This window comes from Sebastes fasciatus, chromosome 8 (assembly GCF_043250625.1).
Source record: "Sebastes fasciatus isolate fSebFas1 chromosome 8, fSebFas1.pri, whole genome shotgun sequence".
In the NCBI taxonomy this organism is placed as follows: Eukaryota; Metazoa; Chordata; class Actinopteri; order Perciformes; family Sebastidae; genus Sebastes; species Sebastes fasciatus.
In genome coordinates this window covers 2,014,662-2,038,779 of record NC_133802.1, presented here as the reverse complement: position 1 = coordinate 2,038,779, position 24,118 = coordinate 2,014,662, and the positions used below count along the sequence as shown (strand labels likewise).

Genomic DNA, 24,118 nt, shown 5'->3' with positions numbered 1-24,118 from the left:
GATATCTGATATGCTGGATCAGGCATTTCCAAATTATTGACTTTATTAAGCAGATTAGGCAGGGCATGACCATTTCACATTACACCGTGATTTCATTTCTATTTTTTTGTCAATGTCATTGTCAATTTTTTAGCATTTTAAATTTCGGTTCCATCCATTCAGTAAGGTCACAATCGGCCACAGTCCAGTCACTGTGCTCCATGCAAAAGCGAAGCCAACGCTTTTATTTTGAAGGCAAGGTCTCTAATTTCCTGTGTTGTCCGGCTCGAGTCTGCGCAGTAGAAGCTGATCAGAGCAGGAATGACCTGTCGGTCCCAGATGAACAGAAACGCTTCGTTTTCTTTCTTTTTCTAAATTATCTTGCAAGTAATGTGTTTGGACTTTGAATTTACACCTCAGTACTTAACATCTGTCACGACCTCCAGTTTGTTGGTAGCCGTTAGTCAAAGTTGCTCATACATTTGTTACCTATTCGCTTTTATCGAGAGCACTTCCGGATAGAACACCATGGCTGCTCCTGAGGAACAGCAGACATTCACCCTACAGGAGGTGTTCAATAACTTCAAGCTGTGTCTGTCCGACGATAAAGAAGTCTATCTGGAACACTACGTCGCAGGGTGGCGTAGTCTTATAAAGTAAGTGTACTGTACATACTCCATTCAGCTGTAACAGTTAGTGTACTGTACATACTCCATTCAGCTGTAACAGTTAGTGTACTGTACATACTCCATTCAGCTGTAACAGTTAGTGTACTGTACATACTCCACTCAGCTGTAACAGTTAGTGTACTGTACATACTCCATTCAGCTGTAACAGTTAGTGTACCGTACATACTCCACTCAGCTGTAACATTTAGTGTACTGTACATACTCCATTCAGCTGTAACAGTTAGTGTACCGTACATACTCCACTCAGCTGTAACAGTTAGTGTACTGTACATACTCCATTCAGCTGTAACAGTTAGTGTACTGTACATACTCCACTCAGCTGTAACAGTTAGTGTACTGTACATACTCCATTCAGCTGTAACAGTTAGTGTACTGTACATACTCCATTCAGCTGTAACAGTTAGTGTACTGTACATACTCCATTCAGCTGTAACAGTTAGTGTACTGTACATACTCCACTCAGCTGTAACAGTTAGTGTACTGTACATACTCCACTCAGCTGTAACAGTTAGTGTACTGTACATACTCCACTCAGCTGTAACATTTAGTGTACTGTACATACTCCGGTCTGGGTATCATCGGATAATCCGTTTTTCCTTTTGAATTCAAAAAGGAAAAAACTTTTTTTATTTTTTCGTTTTAAACCAAAAACGAGAAAACGGCCGTTTTCTCGTTTTTGGTTTCTGAATCAAAAAATGAAAAACGAACCCAAACCGGGCCGTTTGTTTGTTTTTGCGAATTCCTTTTTTCATTATTCGTTTTTAATTGAAGAACGGAAGTCACGTGGGTTTTTCGTTTTTTCGTTTTAAACCACAAACGAAAAATGGAATCACGTGGTGCTCTGTTTGTTTTTTGTTTCCAAACGAAAAACGAAAAAAACTAATTAAAAAAACGATCCGATTTAGTTTCTTCAAGTTTCTTTCTGTAATTTTCTGTTTTGAATCGAGGAGCGGAGAACGGCAGTCACGTGACCAGGAAGTGAAGGCAAACATGTCAAAATAAAAGCCAAGAAGATAGTTTGGTCATATTATAAAAGTAACATTATTTAAGCACATGATCGAGGTAACAGTAGAAGATAAATAGGCTAAATAAATACATACTGTACCTAAAAAAGCCTAATTAATTATATATCCTAGACACATGCACTGTGCCAAAATGATGGAAATTCACAATAATTAGGCCTGTGCTAAAAAAGCCAGGCGCAAGTAAGCCAAATGATCTTTGGCCCATCGCAATAACCTCCATATTGTGTAAAACCATGGAATGAGTTCTTGCCAGCCACCTGACCAGCACAGTGGCTACTAAGCTAGATCTGCTCCAGTTCGCTTAAATAAGAGCGACAGAGTCCCAGACGACGCTGTGCTGACTGCTTAACACCGTCCACAAAACACCTTATGCATCCTAAAGGTTATGCCAGAGCTTTATTTGTGGATTTTAGCTCAGCTTTTAACTCAATGAAGACGCATATTCTCCTGAAAAGGCTCCTTGATCTCAACACAACATCAACACAGGGTTAGTTGTGTGGATCAGAGGGTCTGTGTCAGGGAGAACATGTCAGACAGGCTGCCCACAAGGCTGTGTTCTTTCCTCTGTGCTATTCTCTCTTTTTACTAATGAATTTATGACCAATGAGAAACATTTTAGACTGTTTAAGTATGTGGATGACATGGCCTTAGTTGGCCTTTTACAGGAAACAGCCCACTAGGTGAAGCTGCCTATCTGGCCCACACTACAGCCCTTCAGACACGGTGTCACACTAGCCAGCTAGAAATCAATGTGGCTGAGACGAAAGAATTAATCATGTGCTGCACAAAACAACATTTGATCACAGAGCCAGTTTCACTTGATGGCCAACATGTTGAAACTGTGGAACACTTTAAATACCTCGGCACAGTCCTGGACACCCAGGTGAGCTTCTCTGAAAATACAGAGTATATCTTCAAGAGATGCTCACAGCGACTTTATCTTCTAAGGAAACTTAGTGGCCTCGGTGTCAGCCGGCAGATTTTAGAATTAGTGTACAAAACTATTGTTGAGAGGATTTTAACCTTTAACCTTCCTGCCTGGTACGGTCACCTACACTGTAGATAGAAGAATAAACTGTCTAGGATTGTGTCAATGGTAGGCAAAATAGGTGGTAAACCCCAAAAGCCCTTGACTCAACTTTTTACAGAAAGGACGAGGAAGAAAGCGAGGAGCATCCTGGCAGATAGCTCCCATCCTCTCTTCAGCCAGTCGGGAGGCGCTATAGAGCCCCTCTGGCAACTAAACATGTGTTTAAAAAGTCTTTCATCCCAAATGCCATCAATACTCTTAACTCAACACAGTGACTGAGCAGATCTGAGCCACAGACACTGACATGAACTGTTTTAATGTGTAACATAACCTGTCTCTGTTTTTTACTAACTGCTGTCTGTTGTTTTCTGTGTTTTGTGAGCCGAAGAGAAAAATCCACCCTGGTGGACAATAAAGTTTGATTGTATTGATCAGTTCATATTGAGGGGCCGTCAGCTTTACAATTTAGTTTGGAGGGAGATTCGGTACCAGTGAAGTCAGTGCATTTTATGAGTGGGCCTTCTGTGACGTTACCCACCGTAGGGGTCAGAGGTCACCACTCCTCAATCCCCAAGGATTTTCTTTTCAGTCAAATTTTCAATTTTGACGCATTTATAGATGAAAAGTCAAGTCAATAATCATGGTCAATGATAGAGAAGTATGGTTGATCAGCATGTTTGCCAACCTTCAGACATCATAGTCTAATATGAGGATTAATAAGCCTGAGTTCACTAAAAAACGGAAATCACTAACTTTCTGTATTCTGTTTGGTGGTTTATGATGCTTTTCAATAATTTCTAGCCTGTTTGGTAGTTTATGATGCTTTTCAATCATTTCTAGTCTGTTTGTTAGTATATGTAATTTAGTTAATTTGTTCGACATCATGATAAGGCTGATTTTTCAACCAGTGGTTATGACATTAATGCCAGCTAGACAGAATAAAGCTCTGTCTGTCATGACAATAGAACTGTACTGAAAGCCTTTCCTTTACTCGGGTGACTCTTTACAGCCGTCTGAAGAGAGCAGGTATCTGTTAAATCTACAGTATCTGGAGTGATGGAGTGGCCTTCAGTCCAGTACAGTATTGTCATGACAGACAGAGCTTTATTCTGTCTAGCTGGCATTAATGTCATAATCGCTGGTTGAAAAATCAGCATTATCATGATATAGAACTACTCGGCTACAGTCTTCCTAATGGAGTGCAGGGGATCAGGTGGAAGTGTCAGGTGTGTTGAAAGGATTAAGATAAGATAAGATAAGATAAGATAAGATGGACCTTTATTAATCCCCGGAGGGAAATTCAGGTGTCAAAGCAGCAACATCAGCAAACAGAGTGAATCACAGGAGAGGTAAAGGTATACAAAAATTATAAAGACAATAATAGAGATATAAAAGATACAGAGTGAATGGGTGAACATAGTGTGTACAGTCCGTCAATAAATAAATGTATGTACAATAAATAAATGTAATATGTACATATGTGCAGTCAGCAATAAAGTGGTATATAGGATGTATAGTGTAAAGTGCGGCAGATAGTGCATGTTTAAATTTCTTAAAAGTCCTAATAGTTGTCATATGGGGGTCAGCCTTGGTTGTGGAGCCTGATGGCTACCAGCATGAAGGACTGACCCAGGCGCTTTGTGTTGTGCCGAGGAGGGATGAGTCTGTGGCTGAAGGTGCTCCTCATCTTGACTAGCTCATCATGGAGGGGGTGGAAGGGGTTTTCCAGGATAGCGTCCAGCTTCCTCCTCATCCTGCCCTCTGCCACCACCTCCAGACCGTAAAGCTCAGATCCAACCACAGAGCCAGCCTTCCTCACCAGCCTGTTCAGTCTGTTGGCATCCCTTGTGTTCATGTTACCCCCCCAACATACCACAGCAAAAAAGAGAACACTGGCTACTACAGACTGGTAAAACATCTGCAGCAGCCTATTGCATACATTAAAAGACCTGAGCCTCCTCAGGAAGAACAGTTTGCTCTGTCCCTTCCTGTAGAGGGCCTCGGTGTTATCAGTCCAGTCAAGTCTACTGTTCATATGTACTCCCAGGAACTTGTAGGTGTCCACCACCTCCACCTCCTTCCCTCGGATGGTGATGGGAGTTGGGGGCCTCGTGCTCCGCCGGAAGTCCACCACCAGCTCCTTGGTCTTTAGCCACATAGTGCTTCTCACCTGCCGACATAAAGAAACAGCCCATAGTAAGGGTGTGAGAGAGAAAATTGTCAATTATGTGAGAGTTCTGTATAACATCTGTAGAGACCCTCCCTGTAATTTATCACACACTTTTTGGATAAAAGACATTCATGTGTTAATGAAAAGAACAAAACAAAAAACTAAAAATCTATTTACGTAGCTATGTACAGTATGTATTTATTTGTGTATTTATTTAGCCTATTTATCTTCTACTGTTACCTCGATCCTGTTCTTAAATAATGTTACACTTTTATAATATGACCAAACTATCTTCTTGGCTTTTATTTTGACATGTTTGCCTTCACTTCCTGGTCACGTGACTGCCGTTCTCCGCTCCTCGATTCAAAACAGAAAATGACAGAAAGAAACTTGAAGAAACTAAATCGGATCGTTTTTTTAATTAGTTTTTTCGTTTTTCGTTTGGAAACAAAAAACAAACAGAGCACCACGTGATTCCGTCTTTCGTTTGTGGTTTAAAACGAAAAAACGAAAAACCCACGTGACTTCCGTTCTTCAATTAAAAACGAATAATGAAAAAAGGAATTCGCAAAAACAAACAAACGGCCCGGTTTGGGTTCGTTTTTCATTTTTTGATTCAGAAACGAAAAAATAAAAAAACATTTTTTCCTTTCTGAATTCCAAAGGAAAAACGGATTATCCGATGATACCCAGACCATACTCCACTCAGCTGTAACAGTTAGTGTACTGTACATACTCCATTCAGCTGTAACAGTCTACAAAGTGTCAGGTGTGAGGTGTTAAACTGTTTTGTTTATCCTTTTAATAGGTTTCTGAACAGCTTGGGGAGTGTGTTTGGCTTCATTTCCAAGGATGCTGTCAACAAGATCAACATCCTGGTGACTCACCTGGATGGTGAGAACGGGTCTCAGTATGTCACTGTCCAGTCCATGGTCAAATATGAGCTGGAGAACAAACTAGTGGACCTGACCAAGGGAGGCAGCCACCCAGAGTCCGGCTGCCGTACTCTACTGAGGCTCCACCGCGTGCTGAGGTGGCTGGAGCTCTTCCTGGAGAGCCTCCGCACCAGCAGTGAGGACAGCAAGACTTCTGTCATGTGCACAGACTCATACAATGAGTCTCTTTCCCAGCACCACCCCTGGGTGGTCCGCAAGGCTGCAGGCATGGCCTTCTGCATGCTCCCAGGGCGACTTGCTTTCTTTGAAGTGATGAATGTGGGCCCCCCAGAGCAGGTCGTGGCCACGCTAGGGGAGGCTCTACCTCTGATCTCTGAGGTGTACCAGATCACAGAGGACATTTACGCTCAACAAAACCTGCTCAACTTACCATAGAGAGCAAAAAGTGATATTATTTGCCACTTCATACATTACATGATTTAATATGAAGGGCTGTAAAGCTAGCTGCTACTGTATTTGGTGACTTCAGGGTTGTTCATTCTCTGTACAGTGTTATTAATTTAGCCGTCACTGACACAAATCTGCACCTACTGCATTACCAGTTTTTATTATACAAAAGTACTGTTAATTGTAATGTTGCATGTTTATAATGTAATGTACTCTTTGTAATGGACCTCTTTTAATTCAACTTTTGCTTGTAGATGTATTTGTTTTTAATGTAAGTAGATGAAGGGAATAGAGGGGGCCAGAAGTCTTTGCCCACTGCCAATCGCTGTTTGTTATGAATTATTTATCAAAAAAGAAAGCAAAAGAAAATGAATCTGCCATTTGACAATCGATTCATCATTGACACCAAACACCAAACCTCTGATGGTTCCAGGTTCTGAAATGTAAGAAATGAGCTGCTTGTCTTGCTCTTACATCATAGTAAATTTCATATTTTTCGGTTTTTGAGAGATTCAAAATAAATTAAATAATAAAAAAATCATATAGCAGTTTAACCAAACCACATACCACACCATTTTACTTAAAGGAAAAAAAAGTGCAACCTTAGAAATGATTTTTGGTAACTTCTGAAACAAAAGTTTTTAGTAGTGGACTCCGAGTTGTTAACCCCACTGTATATGATCACAATGCAACTTTTAATTGAATGTATAAATGACAAAATACACAGTCATTCTTTATTTGAAGTGATTGGGGAATTGTTTTACATGAATGTACTGTACTATATATATTATATATATTTACCATTAATTCAAACCGAATTTATAAACAGTAGCTTAATGAAAAAAAGTCCACTTGGTTGATGAGTGTGAACTTGTGTAATGTTCGATTTGACAATTAATTATTGTTAATTTTGTTACCTGTTGTCTTAAGTAAATGAGGATATACGTTACGTTTGATTGTGATGTTTTTCCTTCCTCATTAGGGATTTGGGAGGAGTAGTGCTACGTTAAAACGTTCAACACCAATCACAGATATAAAGCATGTGAACATGCATGAATGTAACCATGTTCTACACACTGTTGGAAAGCAACTAAGTGCATTTACTCAAGTACTGTTCTTAAGTACATGTTTGTGGTAGTTGTACTTAAGTATTTCCATTTTCTGCTACTTTTTCCTTCTACTATACTACATTTCAGAGGGATTGTTTGATACAGATATTGATTAATACATTTATTCGATAGCTTTGGTTACCAGCACAGATTCAGAATAATGATGTACTTTTAATGTGTCAATAATTAGAATCAAATAATATATATTAGGCTGAAATGGGCCATTCTGAATAATGAGTGCTTTTACTTTTGATATATATTGATGCTACTGTACCTTTACTTGAGTAAATCTTTGAATGTATGACTTTCTCTTGTAACAGTATTTCTATTTAGTGGTACAGTGATGGAATGTACTGTAACTAAGTATATTTACTTGAGTACTGTACTTATGTACAACTTTGACATACTTGTACTTTACTTTACTTGAGTATTTCCGTTTCATGCTACTTTATACTTCGAATCCACTACAATTCAGAGGGAAATATTGCACTTTTTAGCCCACTACATTGATTTGACACCTATAGTTACTTTATACATAAAAAAACACATATGTTTATAATACGATGCAGTACTATGCTACTAATCTACCCAGTTGTATACAAAGTATCTAAAATTGGCTCCACATTGTCAAACTCTAATATTAAATTGCTCTACATGTAGGCAAGCCTAGGTGTTAGTGATCAAAACAGAATAATATAATATTCTATAATAATATACAATTGTGAAAAGAGCCATTCTGCATAATTAGTAGGCTACTTTTACTTTGAGACATTAAGTAAATTTTTCTGATAATACTTCTGTACTTTTACTGAAGTCACATTTTCAATTCAGGACTTTTAATTGTAATGGAGTATTTTTAGACTATGGTATTTCCCATTTGTGCCCAAAGACTATATTTAGTATGATAAGGAAAAATGCCACAACATTTGTTCTGATTGGTCTAAAGTCTTGAAATCTGGTACAGACATACTTCGGGCAAGTATCTAACAGTACAACTTTGACATTTTTAGATCTCATGAAAAATCACACTTTTATCAATAGTCAAAATCAGGATTTTTTTTTAAATTAGGGAAAACCCTAATATTATTAATTATTATTAATTATTAAATGTCTCCCTATGAATTCTTCTCTACACTGCATATGTGTGCATATCTTTGATATTCAACATGTTATGAGTTCATAGATTCTTTATTTAGTTGTAGTCTCTGAGATACAGCCATTTTCTTATTACTTCGACTACTGTTTTTTCCTAAAATATAATGAAATATATGGGGGAAAAAAACGAAATCATGTGCCCAAAGAGTAGATATACTGGCCTATGATAAGAAAAAGTCACTTCCACCAAAAGAAATTCAAGATTTCAGTTGCAGGCACAAAAAGAAATGTTTCTTCCACCACTGCTTTTACAGCTGGGGTCTTAAACAGAGCTAATGTGTCATTTTAATCATGTTAATAAACAATTTTCATTAATGTAAGAAAAGTCACGAAGTATGAAGTTGATAAAACAATGCTGAATGCTGAATGTTTCTGTTGAACAGGAGGGTTGAATGTGATGAACCAGGAGCTGCAGTAGCGTCCTTCCAACACCAGGGGTCTCCCCGCCTCCAACCACAAGCCGTCGTCAAGGCAACCAGACTGTCATGGCAACCTCGCTGACGCTTAAAGAGAGCCACTTCCTGCAGGAACTGGATGGAAAGCGCACAAACGGCATTTTAAACGTTTTCATTTGTAATTTAGCTTAATCTGTTCTTCCTAAAGCAACAGGGTATGCTTGTCTTGGACTCTTATTGTGAAGGGCTGAAGAAGAGAAACAACTGGGACTCTTCGCTGACAGACTATTGTGAACTCTCTCCTGGTTATCGATGCATTTAACAAGGCCAAAGTCCTCCAAAGGGCGAAGCAGATCGGCCGTAAACGACCCTCTATGTTCAGGTGACACTGACAGCATCCAGAGGCCACCTGGGTCTCCAGACTCTCCAGACTCTCCTGAGTCCAGCAGGCCGGACAGGAACCTCCGCTCCCAGTCCCAGCCCATCATGTGGCAGGCCAGCCAGCTGAGCAGAGATGAGGTCCTGCAGATGCTGCAACACGCCCCCACAGCTCCACCGCAGTCCTTAAACAAGTACAAGGTCCTTCCATCCATCGGGAGGAGGCAGTCAGAGGTGAGTCCTCTGAGGAGAAGCCTGGACCAACACATGTCCAAGCTCAGCCTGTCTGATGATGCCATCCTGCAGCAGAGACACAGGCATGAGGAGACGGATCTCCCCACAGAGAAGGCTCACAGCAGCTCTGAGGTGGACCAGAAGGCTGGTTTGTGGCCTAAACCCCCTGACCCAGGACCAGTAAGGACCAAAGAGGCTGGCAGTTTGCTCCTAGCTATCCGAGCACCATGTGGTAGAAGGTTCCAGCAGCACTTTGACGCCACAGACACTCTGCTGACAGTGAGGGCCAGTGCAGAGGTCAGGTACGGAGCACAGTATGGAGAGGCTTCCATTGAGACCATGGATGTACCTCGCAGGACCTTCACAGACATGGATATGACCTTGGCTCAGTGTGGCATCGTGAATCGATCGCTGCTGTGTATCTCTCAGAGGGACAGCGTGGTGGAGCACGAGTGAGCTAAAAATCATTCTGTTTTGCAGCTGAAGTCTGGCTCTGTGGTTTAAAATCCCCCCCTCTACTCCAAAATGTGGTTGGCTTGTTGTTTCTTCCCTTGGATGTTTGAGCTTCACTGTGCACAATGATGCATGTGCAGAGTTTGACGATGTACAGCAGTTCAACTTTTGAAATGGAAAATATTTGCATATTCATAGATACTGGATTCTTCTATGAGAGAGTAGGAGTTCCAGAGTCCCAGAGGATTTTTTAATCGATTTTGTTTGCACAAGATAAAAACAATATCTTTCAGGACTTTGGGGGTTCCATAAGGAGCAGATGTGCTTTTACTAGTTCATATTTGACTCAAATTATTATTCAAAGCAGACTATCATTACTATTTGTATGTCTTAAAACATGTCTGCAGAGAATCTATAAGTCCTATTTCTTTGTAACTTTTATTGACGATAGCAAATTCAGAAATGCGAGGTCCACTGATTCCTTTAATTGGTAACTTGTTTTGCTGCACTATTGCCCAGAATACTCACAATGATCCTGTGTAGCACAGTAAGCCTATGACGACATTTAAAATCACAATTATGTTCAGTTTCAATTTGATTAAAAACAGATTATCAAATAAAAACGTTGATCTGCTGTCAGTTATTGATTTAGAGAAAATCTGATTAATTTGTGTTGATCTGGCATTTAACAGCAAATCATAATCAGAGATGCTGCTGACAAATGCAGCAACAAAAGGTGTTCTTAGTTTATTTGTTGCCATTTTTCATTTTACATGCCAAATAAATTTCTCATTAGGATGCAGAGACACAGAAATAAATTACTAAGTTGTCAATATATGGTGAATTCATTGTACTTTACTTTTATACAACTACTGCCCTGCTTTCAAAGCGTGTAAAGAGATATACATAAAAGGTTATACTTAATCCTGTGACTGGTTTTTAATTTAACAGATTTGTAAGTGTCGAGTCACTTGTTTAGATCCGGTTTGCAGGGAAAAAGGAATCCTGTTTAATGCACGCTAAACAGGAAAACAACAGGCCTTTTTACACAGAAGACATTTTGCCGTGTCGCATTGTGTCCTTAACACAGGCGTAAATAACAAAATGAAGTATGAACGAAGCCATCCTTGTTGTTAGTAACACCTGTTCTTTTCTTTCGGAGTCAAAATGACTGCTGTGAAAAAGGCCAACTGCAAACAACCCTCACTCTGTTCTGAGCAAGTACTCCTTTTATATTTCTTCCTACTGAATGGAGCCACTCAATTATTTCTGGATGGATAAAAGCTTAGTGTTCTTGATGGAGAGTGAAAGTACCACAATATGACCAATCCTGCTCACTATAAAAACAAATCAATAGCACACTTAAGTGCAGAGAATTTCAAGGTTACAGGCTTTTCTTTTGCACATATTGTATATACCCTGAATAAATATATTTTCATTGTCACATTATGTTTAATAAAAGGTTCTGAGTAACTGATTCGTTCTTTTAGACACCCGATATAATGATCTTACTCGATAAGGTGCCAAAAGCGGCCCTCTGATGAGCTAAAGCCGTCATACAGAAACAGCTTTTCAACTGCAAGAAAATGAACAAGTTTAAAATGCAACAGTAAAGTTATTTAATTTTTTTTCCCACACAAAAATAATGAGCAACAGCTCCGGCTTCACAGTCCAATCCTACAGTAAGAATAATTCACTTCAGATAACCAAACACAACACTTCAAACCATGCACTGTAGGATCATCACCACCCTTCTTAAATGCTGTTTTAACAGCTAGTCGTCAGTTTAAAGTCTCTGGAAGACGGCGTAAAGGATAAAGTGACTTCAGTGATCAAAGTCGGACACATCAAATGAAAAAAACCCGTGAAATAAGTTTGCATAGTCAACATTAGCATGCATCTCTTTTCTGTAAACAATAAACCCTGGTAAGAACTCCAGTCACATTTGAGGTAACACGTCTAACTGCTTCACTATTGGGTTGTGCACGTAGCAAAGCATTCAGCTGTTCAGCTTCTCCATTTCATCAAGATTGGTCGTGTCAAGTTTGGTGATTCTCCTGTCTGTGGGAGGAAGATGGAGAGATTAAAGACATGTTAGGATCCTTATATTTGCTGTTTTACATGATTAAACGGAAAGAAACAGGAACATACTGAAATGCATCTCAATCTGTCTGATAATATCCATGCTGTGTTCGCTGTCCACCATATTGACAGCGAATCCTCTTCTGCCAAAGCGTCCTGTGCGGCCGATCCGGTGAAGGTACGTCTCATTGTCGGCGTTCCCCTCCAGGTCCACGGGGAGGTCAAAGTTGACCACAAGCGACACTTGTTCCACATCAATACCTGTAAGCAACAGAACCACAAATAGGAGGCGAGTGTGTAGAAACCTCCAACACAACAAAGATTATTGCTGACCGATAAAATCGTATTCGTGATATTGTGATATGAACATGCGCGATAAACACATCGCAAAAGGCTGTCTGAAACACGATGAATAAGAAAAAACATTATATTGAGGGATGGTTACCAAAAGCCGTTATTAAACGGGCTCTGGGGCTAAAGACTGTAGTCTTTATCATCACACTGCAGCCTCTCCCTGCTCTGTGTCGGAGCTCTCCACACATCCACACACACAGCGAAGTCAGCAAACGGCTGATCAGAGAGGCCGCGGTGGAGGCGGAGAAGTGAAATCAAGTTGACGACAACTACGCTCGTTACTGCCAGTAAGTGCAATAAAACTTTGCAAGTGTAAAGCCAACATCCGTTTTCATTCCACCTGTTATCAATCCACCTGTTCAACAAGCATAAACATGATGAAACGGTTAAGATGGAGGAAAGCAACGTTTCAATCTGCTCTGTCTGCTGTCTCTCATCCTCCGCCGCAGTAAACACCTGGAAGTTATTTGGTTGAGTTGTGAATGACTTTAGTTCCTCTAGTAAGCCATGTTTCAGTGTTTGCGTCCGGGGAGTTTATTGTGAAGGAACGTGGCGTTAATCGGTGATGCTGTTATTGACAAGGGTGCAGACTCTATGGACCCTCGACTACACGAGCTACAACAAACGCTGGCATGTAGTCTCACTGTTTAGGTTAGTTTGCCATGTATCTCACTGGTAAACTGATCAGCTGGCTGAGACAAAGACAGGTGGAAGGACTGATACTGACTGGTGGAGGACAGAGGACCGGAGGATGGGCTGATACTGGCTAACGGAGGACAGAGGACAGAGGACAGGAGGAAGGACTGATACAGGAGGAAGGACTGATACTGACTGGTGGAGGATAGAAGGACAGAGGACAGGAGGAAGGACTGATACTGACTGATGGAGGACAGAGGACAGGAGGAAGGACTGATACTGACTGGTGGAGGACAGAGGACATGATTAGATCATTTCCAGTGAGATATTAAGGAGTTCATATGGTGACTTTGCTGTTGTAAATATTACAGTTGCTGCTCTAGAAACAAGATTATATTTAAAATATATCTATGGCCAATATGCACACTTCAATATTTGTTTATTTAACACAAGTCATAATGTCATCACAATATTGAACAATGTTGTCTCACATGTTCCTCATATCGTGCATGCCTAATGAAGATGATGGTTTTCATTTTAAGATCTGTCCCTCACCTCTGGAGCACACGTTGGTGGTCACGAGCACCTTCTCTTTGCCGTTCCTGAAGCGTTCGATGACGGCAGCTCTCTGCTCCACAGTCATCTCCCCGCTCAGTAACGCCACCTGGTGCCCCTCTGAGGTCAGGCTCGCTGTCAGCCAAGCAGCCATCTTGCGAGTCTGAAGGAAAAGTATAAGCTAAACTGAATTGCTGAACATACTACGTCCTGTCAAGGGACATTCCTCCTGGAACTGGAAAATAACTATTTGTGATGAAGTTTTACATTTTTAATCACAGCACAAGGGAACATCTTAAAGCGACAGAGTCCTTCTGGTGGGACTTCTGCTCGGATGTGGGGCTCTGATCGTACTTTGTTTTGGTTTATGCAGAATCTAATCACGATTAACTGCATGATCGTCCAGAGTTAATCACAAATTGCACATTTTTTATCCGTTCAAAATGTACCTTAAAGGGAGATTTGTCAAGTATTATCAACATGGTAGTGGGAAAATATGCTGCTTTATGCAAATGCATGTATATATTTATTATTGTAAAATCAATTAACAGCACAGACCAATGACAGATATTGATCCAGAAACCCTCACAGGTACTGCATTTAGCATAAAACAATATGCTCCAATCATAACATGGCAAACTGCAGCCCAACAGGCAACAACAGCTGTCAGTGTGCTGACTTGACTATGACTTGCCCCAAACTGCATGTGATTATCATAAAGTGGGCATGTCTGTAAAGGGGAGACTCGTGGGTACCCATAGAACCCTTTTATATTCACATATCTGGAGGTCAGAGGTCAAGGGACCCCTTTGAAAACAGCCTAGTATGACAATGGATTCCTTTGGTTCTCTAGATTCACATGATGCCAGCATCTTCACTCTAGCTTTAAATACCTGCTACAACGTCTGATTGCAAGTTGAGTTTATGCGTTAAAGAAATTAGTGGCGTTAAAAGGAATTCGTTAATGCGTTATGGCGTTAACTTTGACAGCCCTAGTGTAAAGGCACATAGAATAGACTGGATGGGCCGGACCACGTCTGGAGGTAGTTTGGCTCGCGTTGTGCTCATATTTGAGCCAGGTGTAAATGAGCTCCAACGGTGAAAGAGAAGGTTTTTATTTAACAACATTGCTCATCATAATCAAGTGTGTAGGATTAAAGCAGCTGACTTACATGGCAGAAGATCATGGCTTGTGCAATGGTGAGGCTCCCATAGAGATTACAGAGCGCTGTGAACTTGTCCTCCTTCTCCCTACAGGGAACATAGAGCTGCTTGATGGTGTCCAGCGTCTCCTCTTCGCGCTTCAGCCTGATGATATTGGGATCAGGAACCACCTTCTCTGCAAACCCCCACACAGAGTCCTCAAAGGTTGCAGAGAAAAAGAGCATCTGGCAGTCCTTTGTCAGCTGTCTGTGATGGTACAAAGAAAAGGAGGAAAGAGAAGCTTATTGGCTGACATGACAAAGAAAACTCATCATCATCATCATTGGTAGGGTTCTCTGAAAGGAGCCCACCTATGGATCCGTATGCTCTGGTCCCGATGACCTTGTGTGGCGATCATCACATCAGCCTCGTCGAGCACAAACATAGTAATCTTCTTGGGGTCAATGAGCTTGTACTTGGTGCACCAGTCGAGGAGTGTCCCTGGTGTTCCAATGACAATCTGCTCCTGTAACTTGATGCCTCGCTCCACTGAACAGAAAGCAGAAATTCATGTAGTGACATAACCCACACTAGCTCTCGCATGACTTGAAACACCATTTTGCCGCTAATTCCATCAGACGCCATTACAACTATGGTCACATTCTTACGTCTGTTGCCCCGAATGGCGTAAGCCAGTTTCACATCAGGACAGAATTTCCCCATTTGCTCGACTACTTGACCGATCTGCAGAGCGAGCTCATATGTTGGCGAGACGCAAAGGCACTGAAAGAACCAAACAGTTTTTAAATGCTGGGTGTATTTCAGCATCTACAACTGAATGTGGACCCTGGCTGGCTCTGCAGAATACAGGTGATGCTTACCTGAGTCCACTTATCGTCTGGGGTTACATGGCTGAGCATGGCCAGACAAAAAGCAGCAGTTTTACCTGTGCCGGACTGGGACTGGGCGATCAGATTCTGAGGTCTGGAATCGGAGAAAATACACACAGAAAGAAGTAAATACATCATAGACAAACCTCATGTGAGGAATATTAAAACAGATTTTGACAACTACTGCAGGGACAATAGTTAGATTACATTTTAGAGCTGGAACAATCAGTCAATCTGCAGAAAATCTATTTGCAATTATTTTGATAATCGCTTTAAAGTCATCATTCATTATGCTGAAATGTTAAGACGTTTGATAACGTCATCTCGGGCAGTATGATATTTTCATGGCCATTTTCTCAGTTTTCCAATATTTTACAGACCAAACAATTAAACAATAGAATAATTAAATTCAATTCATAATACAAATAACCAGTAGTTACAGCCCTAGTCCATTTATTTCATGCCAAATTAGCTTTTATATGTTCATTATTGTTAAGTTGTTGTTAGTACAACTTTATAGTTTCAAATCGAGCTTACAATTAGTTGTCCAGAGTAGCAACACCACGGATGTGATGATTGTATATAAAGCACTATGAATTGACATTTTAGTCACTTGAAGATGCTACAACTAGCACAAAACTAGAATTACTGCTTGGTGGTCGTATGCCTCCGCCAACCAGTTAAGTTGCAGTTTACATCCACGTTTGTGCAAAATGTCATCACTTTATCCTGTTGGACATTTGTGCGAAATTGTCACAATTAGAATATGAATTCTTGAGTTGTGCCCCAAAATGTGTTGTTTGAGGTCACGGTGACCTCAAACCATCAAATTCCAATCAGTTCATCCTTGAGTTTAGGTGGATGTTTGTGCCAAATTTGAAGAAATTCCCTTCAGGTGATCCTGAGATATCGTGTTCACGAGAATGCTACGTACGAACGGACAACACGAAGACAAAGTAAAACATAAAAAAAGTCAAATCCTATCCACTAAAGCCAAATCCTGCACTGAACTGCATTTAATTTAATTTGTGTTGAAACAATTAGTCAATTAATCGACTAATTGATTGCCGGAAGATTTGCAAACAATTTTGTTGATTGATTAATCTAACAAGTAATTTTTTTAGGAAAACATGCCAAACATTTCCTTGCCGCTTTCCTCAGTTTGATATTGTTGTAAAGTGAATCTCTGAGCTTTATTGAGATGGTTGGTTGAACAGAACGAGCAATTTGAAGATGTCAGCGTGGGGTCTGGGGAACTGCCACTTCTTTCTTAAAATTTTCTGACTTTTAATTCTTGATTAACACATGTTAAAAGAATTTTTTTTTTGAGAAAGAGACATTCATTAATAATGAAAATTATATTTGCAATACTAAATTGAATAAGCAAATAAGTGCTGTCAAGTAAAGAGTGTCTCTACCGCCAACATTCCTTCAAAATAGGGCTCCAACTGATCATTTGTTTTTGATTAACTGAAGAATCATTTAGTCCATAAAATGTCAGAAAATAGAGAAAAACACCGTTTGCAATTCCCCAGAGTCCACAGACGATGTTGTCAAGTAGCTCATTTTGTCAAAGTCCAAAGTACAGAGATATTTAATTTACAATGTTATCAAAGAGAGTAGAGCAGCAAATCCTCACATTGTGAAGCTAGAACAAGAAAATAGTCAGTATTTATTCCTTGATAAACAACATTACCCATCACTCCATTATCAAAAGAGTTAACAATTCATTTCCCAGAGTCCAAGGTGATGTTGTCAAGACACGGGCTGCAGTCGAAAAGTCAAAAACTGACGTCCAAACGTTTTTTCCTAACCACTTCTCCTTGACCTTGATGGAAAACGTCATGAGGTCAAGGAAAGATGAGAAGGAGACTTCAGAAGGAGTTAGGAAAAGACAACTGTGGTGTTCAGAGAATCTGACAGCTCTTTCACTAGACTCCGTAATTAGGATGCAACGGTAGCGGATGTTAGTGACGCAGGTCTGCCGTGGTGAAACTACAATGTTCCAAAGATGGACTACAAAATAGGTCTTTGAGTGACAGGCTGCTTCACCCGCTGTGTGTGAAAGAGAGATACTGCAGGTCCTTCTGCTGCTGCTGGAACACTCTATCAACATATAATAAAGGATTATCTGACCTACAACCAGTGAAAAACATCACTTCTTTACTAAGGCTGGAATTGAAATTTTAAAAAAAGGATTAGCCTATAGGCTACCACAAACATTTCTATGATGAATATTGAATTTTTGACGTATGGAAAGGGGGTAGGACCATTAAATGTGTACTTCTTCCTACTACTTTTCAGATGTTATATTTATTTATGTTGATTGGTAGTTTGCTTTACGTTTACTGTTCATTTTATTTGTTATTCTTGTGGTATTTTATACTTCTTTGTTACTTGTTTGAAATACATAAATAAAAATACAGGAAAAACAAAATGGCACTGTCCACTCATATTTATCAACATGAATTCCAATTAGTATATGACTGTATGAAAATAATTGTTAAATCTATGCAAGACGGGCATATGGTTTGTTTTCATGATCGGCCGCATGGTGTGCCGCAAGGAATTGTGGGGCGGCATTCTCTCCTTTCCTTTGGTAAAGGATGGTCCCTTGTATCCTCTGCTAAAGGAGATAAGAGAGGAAGCATGGAAGCACCATTCCTCAGCATCTAAAGGATTCAAACAGCTCGTATGGTTTACACCTAGATACTTGTGGGTTATTTCACTACGTTGGGAACCTTCCGAAGCAAAGAAGACTTTTCGACTGCAGCCACTCAGATATTCACTTTTCATGACATAAAGAGAACAGCAACAAATCCTCACATTTGAGAAACTTGAACAATCAAATATACGTGACATTTTTACTTGATCAAACATCAAAACCGTTGATTCATTTTCTGTCCAGTTGACTAATCGATGATTACTGGTTTCAGCACTGTACTTCAAAAGAGTAAAAGATGAACTCACGGCTGTGCCAGCATCATGGGCAGAGCGTTCTCCTGGATCCTGGAGGGTCTGTTGAATCCCAGGTTGTAGACCCCCTTCAGCAGCTCGGGCTTCCTGTGGACCATCAGGTCAAAGGAACAAGAAGAAAAGTGTTAGAGGAGGGACAAAAAACACATACACCTGTTTGAAAGTCCCATCAGTGTGAAACTCAAACTCACAGCCTCAGCTCCTCAAAGGTCTTGACTGAGTAGAGAGGAGAGGTGGGGTCTCGCTGCAGGACCTCCACCTGGTTCCTGTTCCGCACCAGAGAGCAGCGGATCATCTTATTCAGCAGGGACTGCTCAGCCAGGTCCACTTTGTCCCCGTCCCTCTGCAAGCCTGCTCTGCCAGCCTCATGGTCAGTCCGAACCGGCACGATGTTGCCTACACAGGTTCAAACAACACCAACACACAACACGTCAAACACCACAACTAAAGAAACGTCAAACACCACAACTACACTAGGAGGTCAGACTGAGACCTTCAGAACACACACAGAGTATTTAACGAAGTTACCATTGATGTCCCCTCTGGTGTCCCCTCTGATGTGGAGAGGAACACGCAGTCGGTCCACTTTCTTTGAGAAGTCACACTGGTGAGAGACAACACATTATTATATGAGCTAAACTGATGCAACAACGCGTGGACAGCAGTCAGGTAGCAGGATGAGCTAACCTGCTAACGCACGTTGAGCACGTTACCGTCGGTTAGCCCGGGTTAGATGTAACCCGGGTCACTTTACACGGAGCGGTTAGTGACCGTTAAACGTACCTGTAGGGATGATGGAGCTGTGGCTTCTTGCACATCCACAGCGACGGCCCACGAGTCACCAGACATCTCTAAACATTAATGGGGAGTTTCTTTTGGAGACAAACAGGACTTTTGATCAAAAGTTTGATGTCAGCGTGAATGATGTGCGTGAGAGTGACGTGACGCGGTGCCGCTGCTCCTGACTGGACCTGACCACACCACTGATGGTGCCTTCACACACCTCGGAAATATTGCCATTTATGAGTGGTTGCCACCAGTTGCAACTATTCAAAGTGACAAATAGCCGATAAATAGGACGATACTGGTTGTTTTAACGTCAACTAGTGTTAACCATAATTGTGTTGCATATCTTGATCCGAAAGGCCTCTGTTTGTTTCTTTTTAGAACGGAAAAGAAAGGCTTCAATGCATGCGGTGTTATATTTACGAGGTTTATGAGGATTACCTGAAGGCACCGTAGTATTCCCACCTTGTTTGTAGAGTGAACCTGCTGACACACCTGTCACACATTATATACACACAACTACTACACGATCATGGATTTAATATACTCAATTCATCTTTATGGAAATCAATTAAAGACAAAATAATTGCAAAAATATTTTTTTCCATTCAAACTTGCTTTGTATGTCATGTATTCTCTATTAATGTCATCTGAAGTGTTGGGTTTCCTCATAAGACTCACTGTTGTAATCTGTTTATTTTAAAGTTTATCTGTAGGCCTATTGTCGTTTTGTCATTTATCAAGAAAAGTGATGTAAATAAAATGTGCCTATTATTATTTTTGGATTAAGTGATTAATATTTCTATATTGCAACTTAAATTTAGATGTTGATGTTTAGTTGTTAGATGTTTTTTTGATAAATTGATTAATCGTTTGGTCTGTCAATAAAATGATGAAAAATGTCCATCACAATATATCTTCAAATCGCTTGTTTTGTTGACCAACAGTCCAAAACCTAAAAATATTCAATTTACTATCGCATAAGATAAAGAAATGTAGCAAATTCTCACATTTGAGGGCTGAAACTGGGGAAGTATTTGGCATTTTTGCTCGAAAAATAACAATTAATCAATTTTTAAAAATAGTACACAGCAGGTAAACGCAGTGCTTGACATGGGAACAAAAATATTTTACAAGTACAAAACACATAAAGCATTCATCAGAACTTCCTGTTCACATCATTAATTAACAACATGCTCGATTACCTCCTGTTTGATGGGGACACAGACTCACTGTTCAACTAGAGCTGAGACAATTAGTCGACTAATTGGTGAGTCAATTATTGAACCCTCTGAGACACACAATAGACCTTTTTTTGTCTTTTTTAGGGGGGGACAGGGGGTCTTTAGGGGGAGATAGCAGGTCAGCAGTAGATGTCACATAGAAGGGGTGTACATCATCTGAAAGCTAGAACCTGAAGATTAATTTGAGATGCAGCTGAGCACTGTGTTTGAATCCGACCTGTGGCCCTTGGCTGCACGTCATCCCCTCTCTCTCTCCCCTTTCACTACTATCTCTGTCTCTGACAAATAAAGGAATAAAAGCCTCAAAAAATAATCTTTAAGAAAAAAAAAAGAAAAAGCCATGCTGTGATTTTGGATAAAAAACTTTTGACATTTTGAGATTTCTGCAAGAATTGCATTTTTTTTGGCGATTAGATGGCGAGCACTTCTGTTTTGTAAACTGCTCAGAAACCCCCTTATTGTCAATCTACCTGGGGAAGCCATCCACCTTCTGGATGCTCTAGGTCTCTAGTTTGATCCATCCATCCTCTGAATGCTCTAGGTCTCTAGTTTGATCCATCCATCCTCTGAATGCTCTAGGTCTCTAGTTTGATCCATACATCCTCTGAATGCTCTAGGTCTCTAGTTTGATCCATCCATCTTCTGAATGCTCTAGGTCTCTAGTTTGATCCATCCATCCTCTGAATGCTCTAGGCCTCTAGTTTGATCCGTCCATCCTCTGAATGCTCTAGGTCTCTAGTCTGATCCATCCATCCTCTGAATGCTCTAGGTCTCTAGTCTGATCCGTCCATCCTCTGAATGCTCTAGGTCTCTAGTTTGATCCATCCATCCTCTGAATGCTCTAGGCCTCTAGTTTGATCCATCCATCCTCTGAATGCTCTAGGTCTCTAGTCTGATCCATCCATCCTCTGAATGCTCTAGGTCTCTAGTTTGATCCATCCATCCTCTGAATGCTCTAGGTCTCTAGTCTGATCCGTCCATCCTCTGAATGCTCTAGGTCTCTAGTTTGATCCAGCCATCCTCTGAATGCTCTAGGTCTCTAGTCTGATCCATCCATCCTCTGAATGCTCTAGGTCTCTAGTTTGATCCATCCATCCTCTGAATGCTCTAGGTCTCTAGTCTGATCCATCCATCCTCTGAATGCTCTAGGTCTCTAGTTTGATCCAGCCATCCTCTGAATGCTCTAGGTCTCTAGTTTGTGGTTGTAAAGTTTCATGAGGCTGTGATTATCCTAGAGGTCACCACAGGTCATTTTATACAGTGAGGACAAGTTTCAAAAATGTCTCACTACAATGAAATGTCTCCTATGGGGATTAACATCATCACACATGAATACATTTGGGCTCATTGGATCCACAACAGTCTCAGCTTTACAGTGAATTTATGTAATTTTTTTTGTTTAGGGACCCCAGTATGCAGAAATATTCAAACACACTATTTTAGAATAGGCGAAAATAACACATTTATATGGCATGCATAAAACTGCATGTGATTATCATAAAGTGGGCATGTCTGTAAAGGGGAGACTCGTGGGTACTCAGAGAACCCATTTTCATTCACATATCTTGAGGTCAGAGGTCAAAGGACCCCTGTGAAAATTACCATGCCGGTTTTTCCTCGCCAAAATTTAGCCTTTGGAGCATTATTTAGCCAACAAGCTAGTATGACATGGTTGGTACCAATGGATTCCTTAGGTTTTCTAGTTTCATATATCTGTACCTCAGACCACCATCAGACCACTCTAGTTCTAAAACTGTACAGTAAGCTGACAGTAAAGTCGGTTGGGATCGCCCGTGATCCTTTGCATCTCAGGGGGTTAAGTAACATAAGCAACATAAGCAATATCATGACATCACCTTGAGCTTTAGTAATGTTTTAGAGCAATTGTCACTATTTGCTACCAATTTATAGACCAAAAAATTTATCACGAAAATAATCTACATATTAATCTTATAATGAAAAAAAACCTCACAGGTTTTATGTTGCTATTTGTTACTAAAACAACCTTTTAACCATTTAAGTGGAATTTGCTTTTAACCCTCCCACTACTTGGTTGTTGTGTGACAGAGAGAAAGTGAATGAGCTGCATGTAGGTGTGTGTGTGTGTGTGTGTGTGTGTGTGTGTGTGTGTGCGTGCGTGTGTGCGTGCGTGCGTGCGTGTGTGTGTGTGTGTCTGTGTTTGAGAGGCTGAGAAACAGTGAGAGGGAAGGAGGGAGAGGGAAGGGGGGAAGGGGGGAAGAGGGCCGGGGGGGGGGGGGGGGGGGGGGTGCAGACCTGGTTTTATTGGCTGCAAGTTAATTCAATTTGGAGGCGGATGCTGAATTTCAGACAACCCACACGCACACAAACACACACACGGACAGACACTATCCACATTTTCATGACTACCAAAATGAATCTATAAACACATATTAATTGTCATGGTAACCTTGCCAGAAAACAGATGGATCAAACCAAGTGATCACAAAACATAGAGACAGCCAAGCACCGACGTATTGGACTTGAAACATTAAGGGCTTTTCCAAAAACACCGGAGGGAGGAAGAGAGAGAGATTATAGGTGATATCAGGCAGACATGTATTGCTCCCTCACCCACCTATCTGTCCCTCCAAGCCCTTTTTTCCACTCTCCTGGTGTTACAATACATGTCATATACTCTGATCCCTGGCTATTATAAAGGATACCTTAATTGTTCCTGTTGTCATCGATGTCAGGGAGGGAAACTGGAGTGAGTAGGTGGTGCTGATGCTTTGAATGCGCATCTGATGGGAAGGGGGTTGTTTATTGGAAGAACTGGACCCTCTGTCTCAGCCTCTCTCTCTCTCTCTCTCTCTCTCTCTCACTCTCTCTCCCTCTCTCAAAGCCCTCCAACTCCAGCATCCACAGGGAGGAGGAGGAGAAGGAAGAGGAGGCGGAGAACAAATGAAACAGTTTTTGCAACCACATGTTGCTGTGCTTGATTGAACTGCTGCAGCAGCTCCTAGGCTCTCCTTTCTTTGCATTGCACACCCAACTAACAATGTGGCCGCTGCATCTGTAGGTTCTGCCACCTGTGGCAGCACTCCTATTCCCTCTACGCCACAGAGAGAGAACAAAAAAAGGGGAGCTGAGAGAGGTCGGAGAGGAGGAGGAGGAGGAGGAGCAGGAGGATATCTTTCATGATAAGTGGACTTCTGACAGAGAGAAAGATCCTCGCTGCATCCCCAGTTGACACAAATGAAAGGTAAGATAATGAGGCTGACTCTGGGATGATATCAGACGCGTTTTAATGCCGCAGTGTTTCTCTCTGATGATGCATATATTAAGCATCCCTGTCATTTGTTTGAAATGAAGAAAAGGTCGGCCAGTCAGATGATTAAAACTAGCAGTGATGCATCTTGAGTGTAAACAGATATACTGTGTGTCAACAGGTGGTTACCGCAGCATCTGCTCTCTGTTTTGACACTAATGAGTGCAGAGGAGTGTGGCAACGCTGATGGGAAATGTTGAGAG

At 40.9% G+C, this 24,118-nt stretch overlaps 4 protein-coding genes across 5 annotated transcripts in view; 3 read left to right on the top strand and 1 right to left on the bottom strand.

Annotated features, from left to right (window-relative positions):
- The first annotated feature begins 244 nt into the window (after positions 1-244).
- cptp (ceramide-1-phosphate transfer protein) lies at positions 245-7,646 on the top strand. The gene is made up of 2 exons (XM_074642476.1): positions 245-635; positions 5,702-7,646. Exons 1-2 carry the CDS (start codon positions 508-510, stop codon positions 6,222-6,224), a joined length of 651 nt encoding a protein of 216 aa, XP_074498577.1. The 5' UTR covers positions 245-507; the 3' UTR covers positions 6,225-7,646.
- Positions 7,647-8,969: 1,323 nt separating this feature from the next.
- ubxn10 (UBX domain protein 10) lies at positions 8,970-10,033 on the top strand. The gene has a single exon (XM_074642470.1). It carries the CDS (start codon positions 9,208-9,210, stop codon positions 9,961-9,963), a length of 756 nt encoding a protein of 251 aa, XP_074498571.1. The 5' UTR covers positions 8,970-9,207; the 3' UTR covers positions 9,964-10,033.
- Positions 10,034-10,720: 687 nt separating this feature from the next.
- On the bottom strand, positions 10,721-19,598 carry ddx19a (DEAD-box helicase 19a). 2 transcript variants are annotated; one of them, XM_074642459.1, is made up of 11 exons: positions 19,380-19,598; positions 19,121-19,200; positions 18,788-19,000; positions 18,591-18,683; positions 15,612-15,714; positions 15,399-15,513; positions 15,102-15,279; positions 14,760-14,997; positions 13,588-13,750; positions 12,112-12,303; positions 10,721-12,021 (listed from the first exon to the last, which is right to left on the bottom strand). In XM_074642459.1, exons 1-11 carry the CDS (start codon positions 19,443-19,445, stop codon positions 11,960-11,962), a joined length of 1,503 nt encoding a protein of 500 aa, XP_074498560.1. In that variant the 5' UTR covers positions 19,446-19,598; the 3' UTR covers positions 10,721-11,959. The 2 variants fall into 2 exon arrangements, with proteins under 2 accessions (XP_074498560.1, XP_074498561.1); XM_074642460.1 differs by having other exon boundaries at positions 18,788-18,992; positions 19,125-19,200; positions 19,380-19,597.
- A 3,838-nt stretch (positions 19,599-23,436) lies between these two features.
- Positions 23,437-24,118, top strand: part of vwa5b1 (von Willebrand factor A domain containing 5B1) — a 35,601-nt gene continuing 34,919 nt past the window's right edge. Inside the window, exon 1 of the mRNA XM_074642477.1 lies at positions 23,437-23,849. The gene's annotated coding sequence lies outside the window, so the exon portion shown is untranslated. The remainder of the gene's footprint in view (positions 23,850-24,118) is intronic.

Bases quoted from the DNA above. Each gene is read 5' to 3' on its own strand.
- ddx19a (XM_074642459.1), bottom strand. From the start codon at position 19,445: ATGTCTGGTGACTCGTGGGCCGTCGCTGTGGATGTGCAAGAAGCCACA. The intron at 13,751-14,759 runs GTAAGTCAGCTG...CTTTTCCTTCAG, and splicing joins AAGCCATGATCTTCTGCCAT to ACTCGCAAGATGGCTGCTTG. The intron at 12,304-13,587 runs GTGAGGGACAGA...TGTTGCTTACAG, and splicing joins CACCAACGTGTGCTCCAGAG to GTATTGATGTGGAACAAGTG.
- cptp (XM_074642476.1), top strand. From the start codon at position 508: ATGGCTGCTCCTGAGGAACAGCAGACATTCACCCTACAGGAGGTGTTC. The intron at 636-5,701 runs GTAAGTGTACTG...TCCTTTTAATAG, and splicing joins GGGTGGCGTAGTCTTATAAA to GTTTCTGAACAGCTTGGGGA.
- ubxn10 (XM_074642470.1), top strand. From the start codon at position 9,208: ATGCATTTAACAAGGCCAAAGTCCTCCAAAGGGCGAAGCAGATCGGCC.